This window comes from Clupea harengus, chromosome 12 (assembly GCF_900700415.2).
Source record: "Clupea harengus chromosome 12, Ch_v2.0.2, whole genome shotgun sequence".
NCBI classification, from domain to species: Eukaryota; Metazoa; Chordata; class Actinopteri; order Clupeiformes; family Clupeidae; genus Clupea; species Clupea harengus.
In genome coordinates, this window is record NC_045163.1 from 15,143,102 (window position 1) to 15,163,101 (window position 20,000).

General features: G+C 44.3%; 2 protein-coding genes across 3 annotated transcripts in view; both read left to right on the forward strand.

Moving 5' to 3' along the window:
* slc5a1 (solute carrier family 5 member 1) overlaps positions 1–9,378 on the forward strand; it is a 15,059-nt gene extending 5,681 nt beyond the window's left edge. The window contains exons 5-15 of one of the 2 annotated variants that reach the window (XM_012842332.3): positions 96–200; positions 608–713; positions 2,531–2,611; positions 2,829–3,040; positions 4,763–4,898; positions 5,001–5,108; positions 5,353–5,503; positions 5,807–5,975; positions 6,640–6,855; positions 7,724–7,829; positions 8,201–9,378. In XM_012842332.3, the coding sequence (XP_012697786.1) occupies positions 96–200; positions 608–713; positions 2,531–2,611; positions 2,829–3,040; positions 4,763–4,898; positions 5,001–5,108; positions 5,353–5,503; positions 5,807–5,975; positions 6,640–6,855; positions 7,724–7,829; positions 8,201–8,415 (1,605 nt within the window). In that variant the 3' untranslated portion in view covers positions 8,416–9,378. Of the gene's footprint in view, positions 1–95; positions 201–607; positions 714–2,530; positions 2,612–2,828; positions 3,041–4,762; positions 5,109–5,352; positions 5,504–5,806; positions 5,976–6,639; positions 6,856–7,723; positions 7,830–8,200 lie in introns of both variants that reach the window. The other variant, XM_031577428.2, reaches the window with a different exon arrangement.
* Positions 9,379–11,581: 2,203 nt separating this feature from the next.
* Positions 11,582–20,000, forward strand: part of rnf208 (ring finger protein 208) — a 12,719-nt gene continuing 4,300 nt past the window's right edge. Inside the window, exon 1 of the mRNA XM_031577739.2 lies at positions 11,582–12,770. The gene's annotated coding sequence lies outside the window, so the exon portion shown is untranslated. The remainder of the gene's footprint in view (positions 12,771–20,000) is intronic.

Genomic DNA, 20,000 nt, shown 5'->3' on the forward strand with positions numbered 1-20,000 from the left:
ATCCAGATCATTCTGGTTTTTGAGGAAACCTTGTGGACTCACTTATATATATTTTTAGTCTTCTATTCTGTTCTCATCCACACTTATGTTTCCAGGTGGTGACCATGCCGGAGTATCTGAAGAAGCGATTCGGGGGCCAGCGCATCCGTATCTACCTCTCTGTGCTGTCCCTTGTGCTCTACGTCTTCACCAAGATCTCAGTGAGTCTCTAAGGCGTCACGCATTCGCACCTTGATCTCACTCTGTGTCGACTCAAAGGTGAAGCCAGGAATCAGGGGCTTATCACAGACTACCAACAGTAAAAGCGTATGCTTGTACTGCTTGTTGTGGTGAAACCTCTGAAATACCTCTGACTTTCTGTAGTTATGGGGATTTTATGGATTTTACAAATGTCAACTTCCTTATTTCCCTATCGTGACACAGTACATCTCAACCTAACATGAACTGCTTGTGCTGTTTTTACAGTTTCCAGTAGCTACTACAGATAGACTGATATGCTGTGTTGCTGAGTATTGTATTGTAGGAGTATTCATATGAAACTCTGGATCTCTTTTTTTCTTATCCCCACCTTATCACCTCTCCATCCATCTTTCCATCTCCACTCCAGGCAGACATGTTTGCAGGGGCCATCTTCATCAACCAGGCTCTGGGTCTGAACATTTACCTGGCCGTGGTCCTGCTGCTCCTGATCACGGCTCTCTACACTGTCACAGGTGCGCTCCCAGTCCACCACAGCAAAAATAACCACACACTGATAGACCCTCTCTAAAGAATGACTTGAATGGCTACTTTTGTTCAATTCTGTCTCATGCTGAATTTTTAGGTGTCATGATTTCATAAAGAATCATATAGGGCCTGTAAAAAAATAAATGGAAGAAGCATACAGCGTTAATTTCTTCTATAGAGTCCATTGAATCGAAACCTTCTTTCACTAGAGAAAAGAAAATCAATGAAACTCTCTTTGATACATTATGAAGTATTCTGCAATTGTCTGACACTTGTAGGAGTTCCCCATTCCTTCTAAATGTGGCAGACACAGCCAAGTGTGACATTAGTTGAAAGAGTCATTTGGACAGCTCAGAGAGGTTTTAGAGAAAAAGCTAGACCTTCAGTCTTATCTTCATATGCGGCCCCTCTGTTTGTCATACAGGGGGGAAAGTCCAGCCTTTGTTATTTGAATGGGAGAATGAGTAGGGGCTGTTGTTATTGCTTGGGGCTCGATGTGAGGGTAATTGTCCTTGAGCTTTGATAAGGCTGCGCAAACTCTTGGGAGTCACTCAGCATGATACCTGAACTTTTATCTCGGGCATCATCTTATTCATGGACAGTTGGGTAAGAAGTTTTGTAATCGCCAAGAGAGTAGTGTTGTTCTGACACGCTAGGGTCAGTGGACCAATGTTTGTTGTTTCCTAAAGTGTTGAAAGACCCAAAGAGTTATAAAACTGTTATAAAATGCTTAATAGCACCAAATGTACTAAACTACATAAGGCAAGGTCTGAATATGAATTGTGTCCATAAAGCAAGTATTTAACTCAGAACCTCTTTCTTTCAAGGATTAGGCAGCTAAATATTTATTCTCTCCTAAATAGGCCAAGTTACAGTTAGGACTGATCAGAAACAACACCCATTAAAACAAATACATATTGAAAATAATTGACAGACCCGTCATTCATTTACCCAAAGCTTTCCACTTATTTTGGTCATGTGATTTACCAGAGAGGTTTTGATTGACATTTCAGTTGGTTCCCACCTCCCACAGCCTATTAAATGTGACATACATCTAAGAGGTTCTTGCCATTTAAGAGGGTGGGGTATAATCATCATAATCATCATTAAACTGGTTTCCTGCTGCTAATCCGTTTGAAGTCCTAATTATCAAACATCGTTCTCAAAATGGACGTCCACTGCCAGTATCTCTCTCTCTGTGACCACTTGTTTGATAATGGATAAAACATTAAATCATAAACTTATTAGACTTGATTAGCACCAAATATGTGAGAATGTTTGCCAAGTTAAAAGGAAATGAATCACTGTGTAATGAATGTGCATACTTTATTTGCTCACTGTGTTGAGACACAATAAACTATCCAAATAATAGATTTAGCTTTGTTTCGTTTTCATGTCCTGCCAATATAAAACAAATATGGTCTGTTAAAAGACATGCCGCTTTGAAAGACATGCCACAAGACTCCTTCCTAAGAGACAAGGAAGCATTAACCACTGGAAACACAGAGAAGCGCCTCCTCAGATTTACAAAAATGGTTCTTAATAGATGAACTAAAACAGATGAACAGATGAACAAAGTAACCTCAAAATGCTTCTAACCTGAAGTCTTTAATCAGAGGTGTTGGGAGGTACTAGCCAAAGAATCGTGGATGATTCAGGATGTCATGGATGATTCAGGATGTATTCCATCAAGACGAGCCAAAGAATCGTGGATGATTCAGGATGTTCAGGATGTTCTCATCAGAAAAACTTGACTGTGACTCCAGTCTGACTGTGCTCTTCCTATTGTATGCCCCTGTGCCAGGTGGCCTTGCTGCTGTCATCTACACTGACACCCTGCAGACTGTTATCATGGTGGTGGGGTCATTCATCCTTATGGGGTTTGGTAAGTCATTACATTATTCAGCTCAGGATTCACTCTCCTGTAGCCATTCTGAACTATTCCGTCATTGCACTCATCGCAGTATTTGGGGATTTTATTGTTAAAAAACATGCATCCTTCTTTCTCTTCTTTCTATAGAAAAACTATTTTTTATGGTTTTATCTCAAATTCAGTTTTTAGTTTGAACTTGAATGTCATTGATCCACCCCGTGCGCTGCAGCTTTCAATGAAGTGGGTGGCTACAACAACTTCCAGCAGAGGTACATGAACGCCATCCCATCCATCGTGGGCATGAACATCAGCGAGGAGTGCTACACACCGCGACCCGACTCCTTCCACATCTTCAGGGACGCGGTGACGGGAGACCTGCCCTGGCCTGGTCTCGTGTTCGGGCTCACCATCCAGGCAGGCTGGTATTGGTGCACAGATCAGGTGACGCTCTTCTGCCGTTTAACACACAGCACAGATTATCGTACAGATTAGCACATCAGGCCATCTCTTGGCTGACCAGGCGGACCAGACCAGGCTGCCCACTGTAAAGACGTGCACAAGTTGCATTACTGGGCAATCACTTGATGTATACTTACTGTAGACTTAACTTCCTTTCACTTCATAAAGTTCATTAAAAAACACAGTATAGTATATATAGTAACAAAGTAAACTACATAAATTATTATTATCATGTTCAATGAACATGATGGAATTTTAAGTATGTCATGCACAAGAACACGCACACGTAGTATTCGTAGTTCAGTCCACTATACCTTGAAAGAAAGAGGTTCAGTATATATTTTGTATAATCTGGATTTTTTTGTAGAGGTCGGCACTCTTAATATTTTCACTCCATGGTACATGGAGTGTAATATTTGTGTTCTTGTACACATCATTTTATTGAGGACGCACAAAGCCTCATCCATCACCCTTGCCAACTTGATCTGAATAAATTATCTAGTTTCTAGAATGTTCTGCCAAATGTTCACAAATATAGTATAATAAACAGAAAATTGATAGGCTGACAAATTCCCTAATGTTTAACTGATCAAATATTATAGACTCTCATTCTCTAATTCAAATCACTCAAAACATTCAAATACACACACACACACACACACACACACACACACACACACACACACACACACACACACACACACACACACACACTCACTCACTCACACACACAGGGGTTAAGTGTGTTCTATACTTAGACAGGCATGCTTTTAGTTAGCTGCTGATTAGCCCTACAGAACAAGATAAGATACAGTATATGGCCTGGTGCACTAAGGTGGTTCTTTAAGAAAGGACAGGATGTTGATTTAGTAACACACACTCCATCCCCCAATACACATACTACTACTCTCTCTCTCTCTCTCTCTCTCTCTCTCTCTCTCTCTCTCTCTCTCTCTCTCTCTCTCACACACACTCACACACTACTAGACTCAGTTTGACTCTATTAGTGGAGCTCAATGCTTATCTGTGTGATTCTGTCGTGTTTGGTTGCCCTACTTGGCTTGGGCCGTGTGTGGGAAAACGTGATAAATATTTTAGCCCTGCTGGATGAAAAAAAACACCTCCCCATGTTGGGACCATGCAACTCAAGCGTCAGGGCTGTTTCTCTGGAGGACCCGAGGGTAGATCAACTGGAGCTGAACTCCATTTCTGTTTGAATCCTCCTCTCCTCTCTCCGTTCTGTCTTCTCATCCCCTCTCTTCTTCTTCTTCTCCTTTCCTCTGCTCTCTTCTCTTCTCTCCCATCCCCACAGAAAGAACTGTTGAGTATCCTATTGGCTCACAGTTAGCAATAAACTCTAACTCTAAATTCAAATGTGTGCGTTTTGGGTTCTCACCCCCTCTTTCCTCCTCTCCTTTTCTCTACACTCTACTCCTCTTCTCATCTCTTCTCAAATATGGGCACCAAATGTAGCAAGCCCAAACATATCCTACTGGAAGTTGGCTTACTGGTGTGTGCAGGTATATCCAGATATTCAATATATCAATTAGATCAGATATTCAATAAGATATCAATACTTTACATTTTATTTAATTACCTGTGTATGGGTGGAGAAGAAGAAAGACTGGGCACGGCGACAGTTTCACCTCCGAGGTTAAGGTTAGATCATCAGAGCACTGAGACGTGACCTTCTGTCTCCACCAGGTGATTGTGCAGCGCTGCCTCTCTGCTAAGAGTCTGTCCCACGTGAAGGCCGGCTGCATCCTGTGCGGCTACCTGAAGCTGCTGCCCATGTTCCTTATGGTGTTCCCTGGCATGATCAGCAGGGTGCTCTACACAGGTGAGCCAAAGAGAGAGGGGGGAGGGCTATTAGCTTACACACTGGTGTGTGTGTGTGTGTGTGAATTTATTCACTTACATGTATTTGTCTGTTCTCCTGCAGATGTTATAGCTTGTGTGGATCCTGACGAATGTACTAAGTACTGTGGAGCCAGTGTTGGTTGCTCCAATATCGCCTACCCCAAACTGGTGGTGGACCTCATGCCTAATGGTAAACACACTTTTTATCATGAGCTGTGTGTGTGTGTGTGTGTGTGTGTGTGTGTGTGTGTGTGTGTGTGTGTGTGTGTGTGTGTGTGTGTGAGTGTGCGTATGTGTGACTCATCCATACTGCAATGTATTGTGATGTCCGTGTGTATTTGTGTGTTTGTGTGTGTGTGTGTGTGAGCAGTCAGGCGTGCACAGGTGTGTATACACACCTCCTTGACTCCACCTGTTCTCCTCCCCATACGCAGGTCTGAGAGGCCTCATGCTCTCTGTCATGATGGCGTCTCTGATGTCATCACTCACCTCCATCTTTAACTCGGCCAGCACGCTCTTCACCATGGACATCTACACCAAGATCCGCCGCCGCGCTTCAGAGAAGGAGCTCATGCTCGCCGGCAGGTAGGGCTGCACACGACACCTCATGAAAGGTAGATGTAAATTACACATGACACCCGTTGCTGTAGTCAAAGGTTACTAAAATGGATAATCTTATCATTATATCCATGTTAATACTTCACAATAGCTATACTACAATGTCACAGCAGTGTATTTCAGAATATTCAGAGTGCTGTCTGCCCAAAGAAACTATTTACATCATGTTTACTATGTCATATGACCAATGTTGGTATGTTTTTATGCTGGTTTAGGGTTATGTGTCTGAATGATGTGTGTCTAGTTTTCATGACAGAAATGTGTGTGCAGGGTGTTCATGCTGTTCCTGATAGGAGTGAGCATTGCCTGGATTCCTATCGTCCAATCGGCACAGAGTGGGAAGCTTTTCGACTACATCCAGTCCATCACGTCTTTCCTGGCTCCGCCCATCGCTGCTGTGTTTGCCCTCGCCATCTTCTGTAAGCGGGTCAATGAGCCGGTAAGCCTCACCCATCCCACTCACTCTTTCTCACCGTCTGAGCTGTTAACGTCTGAATCCCACCAAAGGACTGTACCATCCACAAAGGTGTTTGGTACAACCAAGTCACAGACACATGATTTCACTCAACCTACAGTAGGTACTGACTAACTGGGTTGGGATTGGCCATTCAGACATCATCGCGTCACATAAACGCTATAGTGGATTGTATTGGCTCTACCAAATACAGACATCCATAAGTCACATGGAATAGAAAAGCTCACCTAAGCCCCATCTATTCTCTACCCCTTTCCTCTTCTCACCCGATGTTTACTCTCCTCTCCTCTTCGCCTTCTGTCCTCTCTCCTTCTTCTCCTCTCCTATCCCCTCCGTTCCCCTACCTTCTCTCCTCTCCTCTCCCATCTCACCTCTTATCTCCCCTCCCTTCTCCCCTCTCCTCTCCTCTCCTCTCCCTTTCCCTCCTCTCCCCTCCCTTCTCTCCTCTCCCCCCTCTCCTCTCCTCTCCTCTCCCTTTCTCTTATCTCCTCTCATCTCCCCTCCCCTTGTCTCCTCTTCTCCCCTCCATCCCCGTCCCCTCTTTTACTCTCATCCTCTCTCCCTTCTTCTTGTCTTTCCTCCTCCTCTTCCCTTCACTTCCCCGCTCTCCTCTCATCCCCCCTCCCAGGGAGCCTTCTATGGCCTGATGCTGGGCCTGTGTGTGGGCCTGTCCCGGATGATCGCCGAGTTCGCCTACGGCACAGGGAGCTGTGCCATCCCGGGCTTCTGCCCCACCATCATCTGCGGCGTGCACTACCTCTACTTCTCCATCATCCTCTTCACCATATCATGCCTCCTCATCATCGGCATCTCCCTCATGACCAAGCCCATCCCTGATGAGAACGTAAGAAGAGCTGTCCCAAGATGACTATGTACCTTTGGATCGCAATATTATTTGTCATGATACTGTATTGATACTTTGACCTCTGGGTATTGTGGTTTATTATTCTATTTATATGTGTATTCATGGGTTTCTGTAGATCGCTGACATAAATGAAGAATCTAACGCCTGTAGATTGCAATTACAAACAAATTACAGACATAGGTATTTTTATTATAAGCGCTGTCATATTAAATATGCCTTTAATTTGTCTCATTCCTTCATGTAAGTGACTCCTCTCCTCCTTATGGACTACTGGCCGAGTTTGTCTGGTTAGACTCTAGAATTGGCAGTCCTTCAGTGCTGTTTTTTTCTGCATTTATAAACCTAGGGTTAACGTGATTTTTCTAGTTAGATGTGGCTACTGCCAATTCTGAAACAAAGCAGACAAAATCTAAAACTTTTAAAGGCTCTTTAGTTTGTTTACATTCAGGGCGCTCTAAAAGCTTTGAATCTAAGAGGTAATAATCCACTAATGAGGTGTTCTGTCTGTGTACAACCCATCTGAGAATTCTTTGGCTATCAGCTTTATGCAGTTTTCATAAATGTTCACAAAGGATCTTTTGTGTGTGAAAGACTCTTAAAAAAAACCTCTAAGCCCTACATTTGTTTGAGAATTTCAAAAGAATGATTCTAATTAGTGAATCGTGCCCTTGTCTACCCAAATACATCAGCGTGTGATTCACAACAGACACGCTGCTCATGTGACTGGCCTGTTTTCCTGCCCCTGACTGAAAGTTAGTGTTGGCCCACTTGCTGTTGTTTTTTTCCGGTGCTTGACTCCTGTCTGACCCCTGGGGCTGGTGTGTGTGTGTGTGTGTGTGTGCTGCAGCTTTATCGCCTCTGCTGGAGCCTCCGCAACAACACAGAGAAGAGGATCGACCTGGAGGCGGAGGACTGGACAGACCAGCAGGATGACAGCTCCATGGGGGTGGAAGGTGGGAAAGCAGCCTGCATCAGCACAGCACAGCACAGCACAACACAGCACAATACAACACAGCTAAGCACACTACCATACCACACAGCACCACATATCATTTCACACAGCAAAACCTACCACAGCACAGCACAGCACAGCACAACATAATTCAACACACCTGAGCACACCACCATACCTCACCCATACCCAGCACAATACAAAACAACACAACACACACCCCACTGGTAAAAAGGCAGAGATTAATGCTCACAAAATTGAATATGATATGTAGATGGTACGTAAGGCACAGGTGCATTTTCTTGAAAACCCCATAATATTGACCTTTGACGTTTGATCACACATGACATATGATATTCTGCCATTCTGCAGAGCCCGAGGATGAGCCTGGCTTCTGTAAGAAGGCCTACAACTGGTTCTGCGGCTTTGAGCAGAAGAAGGGCCCACGACTGAGCGCAGAGGAGCAGGAGGAGCTGCAGAAGAAGCTGACTGACACCACGGAAGTTCCACTGTGGAGGAACGTGGTGAACGCCAACGCCCTCATCCTCCTGTGTGTCTGCGTCTTCTTCCATGGTTTCTACGGTTAGCGAGCGTGGCCCGAATGTTTACACAGGAGTACGTACAGATTGACGCATTCATTGACACAAATACACACATTTACACACACAAGCGCGCACACACACACACAAACACTCACAAACACACACACACACACACACACACACACACACACACACACACACACACACACACACACACAAACACACATTCTCAAGCATACTCTATAAACATCAAAGATCTAGATGCTAGACTGAAATAAAGATGACCAGGACACTGTAAATGCTCTTATCTAGACTAGAAATATAATATTGACAAGTCTGACTTCTTATGATTTCCTATTTAAAGCACTTAAGACGGCTGGGATTTTGTTTTGCTACCTTTCATATCCATGGCTCGTTCCCTGATTTAAAAGACAGTCTCATCCTCCACCACTTCCATCCATCATTGTGCACATCACTGTATGCTGACTGAAAAAAATCAAATCTGCAATTCCAAACGAATGTTGGTCCTGAACTAAACTTTTTTCCCCCCGACATTGAACTCAATCTAATCTGAGTCCACATGGCCTACCAGCACACAGGTGTGCCCAACTGTGAATGGCATACTGTTTCTTTCTCTTTCTGCCATATCTTAAATACCTGTCAGCGGCCATAATAGGCCACAGATTTACGTATACGTTTGTCAACATAAATGAATGTCAGTCCATGCTTACAGTTCTTATGGTTCTAGTTCTAGATTAATGACTCAGACTATTATTTTATCAAAGGTTAAACACTGAGGTGATATACTGCTTATCTTGTGATAAGGGGACCTTATGACGAAGCTCTTTTGAAAGAGCTTTTACAATGCATAGTTACTGGTATTAAAATATTAATGTTGGACATGGTGGTTGGTTGGGTGTTGAAATTACTGTATTATTGTCCTTTATAATTGCACTACTTTATCCTATGTATAAAGTTTTATAAATAAACTGAATTTGAATAATTAAAGGGAGCAATGTATTTCAATCGGTTCATTCTACCAAATGAGAATCAATAAGTTTAAAGAACTCTCCTCCCTGTTGGTAGAACGAACATGAAGTTACATGATGAAGTGACATGTCTAGAAAAGCTGATGTATTTGTTATAACCAAACAATTAAATGTGTAAATCAATGCAACCTGTGACAGCGAAGAAATGGTCGGGGAAACCAGGAATTAAACAGTTCCTCATTCCTCCTTTGTGGTGACAAGTTAATGACTGATGCAGGCTTCTCTTTGAGAGGAATTTCCTTGTGTTCACAGTATTACTGATTTCCCAGATCTGTGTTTAACATTCACATGGTGTATCACTGCATGCATTTCATCCATATATAGGCCTAGACACATTCAGTGACACTAGCATCAATGTAATTATATAGGCAAAAGTTTGTACAGATAAACAAATCATAAAACACACACATGAAATCCCACAATTACACAGGAGATATTATTATATAAAATAACACGAACTGTCTAAGGTACCGTCATTCAAATTATTTTTCAAGTTTCAGGAAGGGGCACCGACAACCTAACTCTCTTCTAGATTTATTCAGTTTGTTTTCATCATCTCCAAGCTTAATTTCAATTCTGCACATTTTTCTTTAATCATAACACACGCAAGTCTATTTTGAGCCAGGACACTGAGACTATATGAGCTGTATCTCACTTAACTCTTGGTGGCGGCAATTATCAACAAATTCCAACTCGGCTTTTTCAACACAAGATCTGCCCTTCGCGCTCCCCGCGTGCAGTAACACAGTGACATGATTGATGTGTAAATATGTTCGCTGACTCCTGAATGGCTCCTGTGTTGCTAGGTCTATGAACAGGGGTAGGCTGTCACATTATTCCGTCCCAGCAAGCTTGTGTGAGAGTGTAGCTGAGTGAAATTATCAAGCGGAGCTCACTGACACCCTCCATGCTCATAGGCTGTTGTGAGGTAAAATATCTTGTATCTGGCCCGAGTCCGTTGTTAGATGGCAATTTCACTAATGGTCTTACTCAGCCATTCCTCTCGCCTTAGACGCAGACAGACAATAGTTCAAAACCACAGCCGTTTTAGTTAGAGCAAGTGGGTAAACCACTGAAAGATCTGTGAAACAGCTAGGTCCAAGATCATCGACTGCATACAGTCATTACAAAGCCTCTATATACAGTCATTGTCCAAGACCGTATCTGGTGAATGTTGTTAGAGTCATAATGGTTGTACCTACTCACAGTCATATCTTTATATATATAGTATGTCTATATACTAGTACACTGTCGGATAGTCCATTCTATATGGAAAATTTGACCGCATGACATGGCAGGGACCTTACAGCCTAAATTACTCATTTAGCCAGACTCACGTCTTTATTTGTGATCTGTACGATGCAGCTTTTTGCCGTTTCACCGTGCAAACCGTGAAGCATATAATATTTCATATGTTATCAGTTTATGAGGGAATGGGATATAATTGAACGATATTTTATTGCTGTTCTTAAACAAACTGAATGTGTGTTTCTGAAAGTGTGCATCAGTGCGTGGTAGTAAGCTCTTGGAGATATTCCTCTGTCAGTGTAGTGGATTATAGGCATGCAGGCTCGTTCTAAAACAGATTAAAACCCTACACTTATGTAATACTGGTCCCTCTACGCACATGGTATATCTTCATGTTTTTGTCTTTGTTTTGTTTTTGTGTGCCAGACACGTGGAGATATTTCAGTGATATTATATTTTAGTTGGTATGAGATACTGTTAGCTTTTTTCAGTGTTTCAGTTCATTGTTTAGTTTAATTAATTCATGACATGATGCAACCTTTTGAAACAGGATTTTGCTCAAGAGGTTTTTGCTGGTTCTCTTTTGTGGTTATGTGGAGATATTCGTTTGTGTGATGCCATCCTGTGTATCTTCAGCGCACACAGGCACGCACACACACACACACACACACACACACACACACACACACACACACACACATGCACACACACATAGCATCACAGGTTACCTGCCCCACATTACACACTCTTCCCATCTGCTCTCACTCTGTGTTTGTATGTAAGTCTGACCATGACTCACATCTCATTCATTGCAGTGAGCAGAAAAAGCCTGCTTTTATCTCTGAGAGCCTGTGTATGAGTGTGTATGTGTGTGTGTGTGGGAAGTGTGTGGGGGGACAAGGTGGGGAGGGGTGACAGAAGGGCAGGGCTCTGATTGGCTGTGCTTTTTCACTGGCGATGAACGAACGTGATGCAGCCTGCAGAGGCACTGCAGCGAAAGACTGCAGAGAGAGGAGGGAGAGAGAGAGAGAGAGAGAGAGAGAGAGGTGCACATCAGATGGAGAGGAAGAAAGACAGAGCAAGAGAAAGGAACAGTGTGTCTATTACGGAGAGAGAGACTGCTACGCGCTTACACCTCACAGACCAGGAAAGGGGAGCGAAGGGAACGCGCTTCTGTCTCTCTGTGTGTATGCGTGTGTGAGCGCGCACGTGTGCGTGGTCGCTGGGTAGAGGAGCATCAGCAGAAGAAGCAACGGTCAGGGTGGAAAGGAGCTGATCGCAGAAGCACCAGCGCTGACGGAGTCAGGAGGACAGAAGGGAAGAGAGACGCACATGACGAAGAGAGAGAGAGAGGGAAGAGAGGAAGGAGAAGCGGCAGTGGCAGAGGAAATTAACTGAAGAGGTCTCGTGCAGAGAAAAGAGGAGAGAAGAGAAGAGAAGCAGCTTGGACGCAGGTCACCACACACACCTTATTACACAACACCCCCGTGAACCCAGCGCGCGAGGAGCGATGGGGAGAGAGCCGCACGGTGACCGACGGGAAAAGAAAGATCCCGCGTGACGAAAAAGGGGAGAGGTGGCACAGCAACACGAGCAGAGGAAAAGAGAGAAGAGGAGAGAAAGGAAGGAAGAGAGCACAGAGAGAGACGGTGAAATAGAAAGAGAAAACACAGCGCCGGTCGACTCCGCCGTGACGCACTCGTCTCTCCTCCATCTTCCTCTCGCCATCCATCCATCATCCTCTACCTTTCTACCTACCGACCCCTCGACCTCTTCAGAGGCAGTGAGCAGCCTCTCCCCTCCTTGTTCCTCGTCTATCCCTCTCTCTGCCTTGTGTGCAAGAGTAAGAGCTCCCCTCCCTCGCCTCGTTTCCTGCAGAAGATGGAGGAGTGTTTGGCTTGCCAAGTCAACACCTTCTAACTCATCACAAGATGTTGCCAACGGTGTGAAATAAATAGGACTTCATATCTACGCAAGCACCACCCCACCTCCCTTTTCCAAGGATAAAAACACAGACCAGCCACCTTAGGGGTACCAGGAGGAGTAGGACCTGAAGCTGATTAAGAACAGGGCAAGAGGAAGGACGCAATAACAAGATTACAGGTGAGGAAAGTTCAAACAAATATCTTAGTCTTGTATGAAGATTTACAAATATTTATAGTTATTATGTCGATTTGTTTGTATTGGGATGAAAATGTGTGCTTGTTGCTGTGTTAGTTTCTTACCAGAGATGCCCATTAGCTGTGCGTGTGTGTGTAGTTGTGTGAGTGTGTGCTTTTTCTAGCGTTTTCTACACATGCTTCCCCCTGTACATGTAAATATGCAGTTTGAAACCTCAAACTGTGCTTCTGTGATGTTGTGTGTGTGTGTGTGAGTGAGTGAGTCTGTCTGTGTGTGATCGTCATACACAGTCCAGTCGTCCATGTTGAGGACAGTACGTATGAAATCAGAGGACAAGCATGCATGCAGCTTCACATGGCCAGGGTCACTCTGCAGACAATTTGGGCTGAACAGACGCACTTTCAGTGAATCAATCTCCCCCTGTATTGCCGACTCCACTGCTCAACCTGGCTTGTTTCATTCATATACTTTAACATGGACAACATGCACGCGTCATGAGAGACAAAATAGCACAAATTGGAGGTAGATAGATAAATAGATAAGCAGGCAGATAGATGGAGAAGGAGCTAGAGAGACGGAGTTGGGTATCCTGGGCAGAGTTGGCACCCTGTTTGCTGATCTCTCATGGCATGCAGTGTGGTGCTGCAGTGGGCATGTCTCGCCCGCTGATGCTGCGATTGCATAACATGCTGCTCGCTCTGCACACACCCCTCCCTCCCTCCCTCCCCGCCCCCCCCCCCCCCCCCCCCCACACACACACACACAGCAGCAAGCCTTCCAGGGCAGAGCATGCCGCGCAGCACACTAATACCCGCTACCCGCTGCTGTGCCCGCTCTAACCATACCGAGGCGCATCTACCAGCTTAGACAAACCCATCCAACCTACCAGCTTTCACCCGTTTCCTTACACCTAATAGGCAGGGCTCTCTTAACAAACATACAGAGCTTGCCCCTTGTAGCTCATTTAACACAGGTATAGGCATTGTCAGCTCAACCTGATGCAATACACACAATGCTAGTGTGTCACTGGTCAATGCCAGTGATCGAATACATACAATGCCAGCCTTAGGTTCACAGACACACATGCCAACAGTGTCCGACTGACACATACATGTCGAGCTCGGCCCACTTTTATACACACAACACAAGCTCCTCCTACTGTAGTACACAAAGCAGCAGCCTTGCCCTTGCTAAGAAACATTACAATATCAAACATTAGAATATCAAACTGTGCAAGACCTCGAACGCACAACGCAAACTACTGCACATCCAGCACACACAACGTGCAATCAAACACAACACAAACTACTGCACATCCACATACACACAACGTGTAATAAAACACAACACAAACTACTGCACATCCAACACATACAACGTGAAATCCAACACAACGCAAACTACTGCACATCCTGCACACACAACATGAAATCAAACACACAACACAAACTACTAAACATCCAACACACACAACGTGAAATCACGCGCACAACAAAAACTAATGCACATCCAGCACACACAACGTGAAATCAAACGTACAACACAAACTACCGCACATCCAACACACACAACGTGAAATCAAACACAGCACAAACTACTGCACATCCGACACAGACAACGTGAAAATATTCAACACAGCAAAAACTACAGCAGATCCGAAACACATAATGTCAACTACAACAGATCCAATGCGCACAATGTTAGATAAACCAAATATAGCACATACCTCACCAAATGTAAATGACCTAACAAACGCCAAAGGTATTGGAGCAGATGCACAAAGCAGCTAATGTAACTGTATACACAACTGTATGTAATACACATACACAGTGCAAAATATCGAGTGCTGTACACATCAAAACAAATATGCCAAATCCAGTACACACATCATTGTTTCTGCACTCGAAGGGCAACCACACCACCAACCACAGCACAGAGGAGAGGAAAACAAGGAAATTAGGAAGCAAAGGATGGAGAGATGGAGAGAATAATAAGAAAGACAGGAAGTAAAAGAAATAGAGAGGTAGAGAAAATAAGAAAGACAGGAAGTAAAGGAAGGAGAGAGGGAAAGAAATGACAAATCACACCATCCTTCAAGGAGACATATAGCTGATTACCATGGCAGTGATCACAATATGCAACCCACAGCTCTATCATGTTAGTACTATGGAAGTAGGAATGAGATTTTTATGTCATCTGTATGTTATTGGCTGGTGTGTGTGTGTGTGTGTGTAAGTGTGTGTGTGGCGTGGTCTGTGTGTCTGTGTGTGTGAGAGTGTGTTTATTTTAAGCAGCTGAGGTGAGAACAAAGAGAGCTCTATGTACTAATGAACTCGAGCGAGAGAAATATGACTGACGACGTCCTCTCTGAAAGATGAACGTTTAGGGGTGGTGGGGTGTGGGGAGTTGAATTATTAAAAGAAACCACCCCCTCCCTCCCTCCTTCCCTTTGTCATACTCATCATCATCATCATTGTCGTCAGCGTGGCAGCCCACTCACACACAAACATTCACAAATACACGCAGCACAACTACAGTAAGCACAACTACAATCTCTTCTTTGTGCTGCACTCCGCTGCCAATCAGCACAAATGTCTGTCATAGTGTGGCCAATACAAGTAGGAACGTATGTATTCATAGACATGCGTTATTCACAGACACGGTCTGATTGATCTTACTCAGTTCATAAAAGACGTGATAGCCATTCTGAGGTAGAGTGTGTCTGTGTGTATCGACTAGGGTCTCATTCACAAACAGCTTGACAGTACAAAAGAGGCAGCCATTTTGGAAAAGACAGATGAAAACACTGCTGGCAAAACATGGCCTATTTTAAATATTTCTCTTCGGTATTCAGAACAGAGTGCCCTATTCGTTATGTATAATTCTCTCTCCCCTATTCATTCTTTGTTGGGGAAGCACATTCAAAAATGTGGTTAATATGTTACACAGTGTTAGATCTGAGATATGGAACATGTGAATTTTGTGCATGTGTGAGGTAGGCAGAATCAGGCTCTGCCCAGTTGGTGTGTTATGGAATGCGGGTGAGGATGTGAGGTGAGTGTGTGTGTGTGTGTGTGTGTGTGTGTGTGTGTGTGTGTGTGTGTGTATGTGAGACATGCGAACATGCCTTAGAGATAAGAAGGAGCCATCCTGAGATAGCATCTCTGTCTCAGGACACACTGCCCTCTCCCTTCGTCTCGTTGTGCAGGTGGAATGCATCCAAGACATGGGTGGAGCATGTGTGTGTGTGTGTGTGTATGTGTGTGTGTGTGTGTATGTGTGTGTGTGTTTGTGTGTTTGTGTATGTGTGTGTGTGTGTGTGTGTGTGTGTGTGTTTGTGTGTGTGTGTGTGTGTTTGTGTGTGTGTTTGTGTGTTTGTGTATGTGTGTGTGTGTGTGTGTGTGTGTTTGTGTGTGTGTGTGTTTGTGTGTGTGTGTGTTCGGGGAAGTGAAAAATAGAAAGAGGGAGGTCCGTACAGGGAAGAGGAGGATAGCATTTGGAATGTTCTGGCAGAAAGTGTGTGTGTGACACTGTGTTGTGTATATCTCTGTGTGTGATGTGTGTGTGTAATTTTAAAGGTGCAGTTAGGACCATAGGGTAGGAATGCTTCGTCTGGATTGTTTGGCGTGTGTTAGCGAGTTTCTATGACAGTGGTGAAAGGTGTGCTTCATATGATCTGTTTCTATGACAGTGGTGAAAGGTGTGCTTCATATGATCTGTTTCTATGACAGTGGTGAAAGGTGTGCTTCATATGATCTGTTTTCGGTGTTGTGGTTTACAGGTATTAGTCTATCAGTCTTCTGCATCTCCACATGCTTATACTCTATTAATATATATTTATAAATATGTACGTATAGACATAGTTTAATCATTGTAGACTGTGAAGTGTGTCACACTATCCCTAATACCCCTATACAGAAAAGAAGTACCCTGACTGAGGCAGCATTCATTGTTAATGCTTTTATACAAATGAATCAAATAGAAAAATTCAATTATGTGTCACACAGACAAACAGCATTGGTCACTGTTCATAGGTCTCTGGCTATTCCTCATGTTACTAATTATTCTGGAGATTGGTGTATACGGCCCAGCCAGGGGTGCAGTTTGTCCTTCCTCTGGCATAAACATTTGTTTGTTGGAATCGGTGAGGGGAAATTTCTCTCTCTCTCTCTCTCCCTCCCTCTCTCCCTCCCTCCCTCTCTTTCTCTCCCTCTCTCTCTCTCTTTCCCTATAGGCTCTCTCTCATCTCTCTTTCTCTCTGCCTTTCTCTTTCTCGTTTTCTCCCTGTTTTTTTGGTCTGTCTGTCTTCCCTCCTCACCCTGTCATTTCTATCTTCCAGCCATCTCTTTCTCCTTCTCTCCTTCCCTCTCTCTTTCTTTCTGCCAATCACCCTCTCCTTCCCTCCTTCTCTCCCTCTCTCCTTCCCTCTCTCTTTCTCTCTGCCTCGCTCTCTTCCCTCACTCCTGCTCTCTCCCACCCTTTCTCCCTCTCTCTTTCTCTCTCCTTCCCATCGCTCCTTCTCTCTCTCCTTCCCTCCCTCCCTCTCTCCCTCCCTCTCTCTTTCTCTCTGCCTCCCTTTCCTCCCTCTCTCCTGCTCTCTCCCTCCCTTTCTCCCTCTCTATTTCTCTCTCCTTCCCATCGCTCCTTCTCTATCTCTCTCTATCTTTCTCCCTCTCTCTCTTCCCCTCCATCTCTCGAGTTGTCGACTCACATGCAGCACATGATTGCATTAGCAGTAATTGGTGGCATGGACTGCAGCTGTAAGCCACACTGTATGACCAGCTGAAAGGCTCACCTCTGTGAGACTGTGTGTGTGTGTGTGTGTGTGTGTGTGTGTGTGTGTGTGTGAGGCTAACATGAGGGCCTTACTAAAGTTCTGTACAAATGGTACAAACACAACACAACCACACATCTCAACTGTCTGCACACACTGTGTGCTATGGGAGAGATTCTGTTTAGCAGAGCCGCGGCTGAGCTGAGTGTTGTGGGTCTGGTGGGGTGTGTGGCGGCTGGTGGATGTGTATCACAGCAGGGCTGTATGCGATCCACGGTCAGCATCCATCCCCAGCTTGCCCCCGGCGGCAATGACCTCTACAGTACTTCTCACAGTTCTCCACAATCCACTAGTGTTCAGTCCTTTATGATTGATGAATATTCTGATTTGCAATATGTCACAGTTGTTTGCATTTAATCACACTGCAGCCATAATACTGACTGATGTGTTAAAAGTGTTCAGTATGTAGGTCTGTGTGTGTGTTAAGGTGTGTGTGAGACATCCGTGTATAGAGAGCGCTGTTATGAGATTAACTGCTGTTAGACCTCTGAGGCCACCTGGTCTTGCTACTGCTGACTGACCTATTTCGCTCCTCCCTCTGTCTGTCTGTCTGTCTGTCTGTGTGTGTGTGTGTGTGTGTGTGTGTGTGTGTGTGTGTGTGTGTGTGTGTGTGTGTGTGTGAGTGTGTGTGTGTGCATGTACATGGGTGTGTGTGTGTGTGTGTGTATATCTTTTGAGCAATGGTTACATAACATCAGAGGTGCAGATCCTCTGAAGGGCATGTTGGGACACACGTTGAGGGTTGAGAGGCTTTGCTTCGCAACGTGTTACCCACACACACACACACACACACACACACACACACACACACATTCTCACAGTGAGACGATGTTCTATCTTTATATCCGCATCAGGCACTAGAACACAATTTAAATTTCAGCAGATTGGATGTACTTCTGTGGCTTCTGTGTGTGTGTGTGTGTGTGGGGGGGGGGGGGGGGGGTTGAGAGGATTGAACAGCTCTAGTCCTGCCTTTTTAGTGAATAGGATGATTCCTCATGAGTTGTTTTCTTCTCCACACACCACTCTCATGCTGAACGAGAAACAGAGAGTGACTCACGACCCCCGTCATCTGGCTCATGATGCAGTATCACACCCTGAGAGAATGAGAGATAGGAGAGGGTGAGTGAAAGAGTGTGTGCTTGTGTGTGTGTGTGTGTGTGTGTGTGTGTGTGTCTCTGTGTGTCTGTGTGAGAGAGACGGCGAGAGAATGAGAAGGGAAGAGATGGTGTATATGAGAGAGACAGAGAGAGAGAAGGAGGGAGAGATGAAGAGAAAAAACAAGGCTTTGCACTGCATATATCTATCTATCTATATATATCTCTCTCTATATATATATATACATATATGTATATGTGTATGTGTGTGTGTGTGTGCATGTGAGAGAGAGAGAGAGCGAGAGAGCGAGAGAGAAGGGAAGAGATGGAGTGTATAAGAGTGTCAGGTGAAAAGAGTGAGAGAGAGAGAGTGAGAGAGAAAGATAGAAGGTGTGAGAGACAGAGAGAGAGAGAGACAGAGAGGGAAATGGAGTCCATCGAATGCCATCTGAAACCTCCAGATGGTGAGAAGGGAGGAATGCTGACTGCTTTTGGAAACCCGGAGATGGAGATGCGCTCTGTTTGTTATTATGATCATAGACGCTTGTGTGCTAGTGTGCTTTTTTATTATAATAATACATGTTCATGGTATGTAATAAATTGAGTCTCTTGTGCTGGAGAAATTATATTCATACTGTAAATACTGTATGATATATATTTATATATAGTCTTGTTTAGTCTGTGCTTTTTGTCTGTTTTTCTCCAATAGCAGTAGTAGCAGTAGTCATGGAGTGTGAAGTCTTGTCGTGTCCAGATGGGCTTGATTTTAAATAGGAAGAGTGTGATGTCGGATAAAAAAAATAATGTTGTCTTGTGAGTTGGCGTTAGAGGTGATATTAGTGTGTGTGTGTGTGTGCGTGTGTGTGGGAATGTGTGCTATCATTCTGTCTGTGTCATCTGTGCAAGTTGAGACATGGTTGGGAAACCACAGATAAACTGTTGATGAAAAGCCATAAAAATAGGATCTCTCTCTCAGCCCTCCTCTTTCTCCCTCCATCCATTCCATCCATCGCTCTCTCTTTCTCCCTCATCTGTCTCTCTCTTTCTCCCTCCATCCATTCCATCCATCTCAGTCTCTCTCTCTCTGCCTATATGCATTTCTCTCTCTCTCATTATCTCTCTCTCCCTCCTTATCTTTCACACTCCTTCCCTTTCTCTAGCTCTCTCCATTCATCTCTCTCTTTCCATATATATATGTCTCCCTCCATCTCTCTATCTCACTCTCTTCCTGTATCGCTCTCTCGCTCGCTCTTTCACTTCCCATGTAGGTCAGTTCTCTTT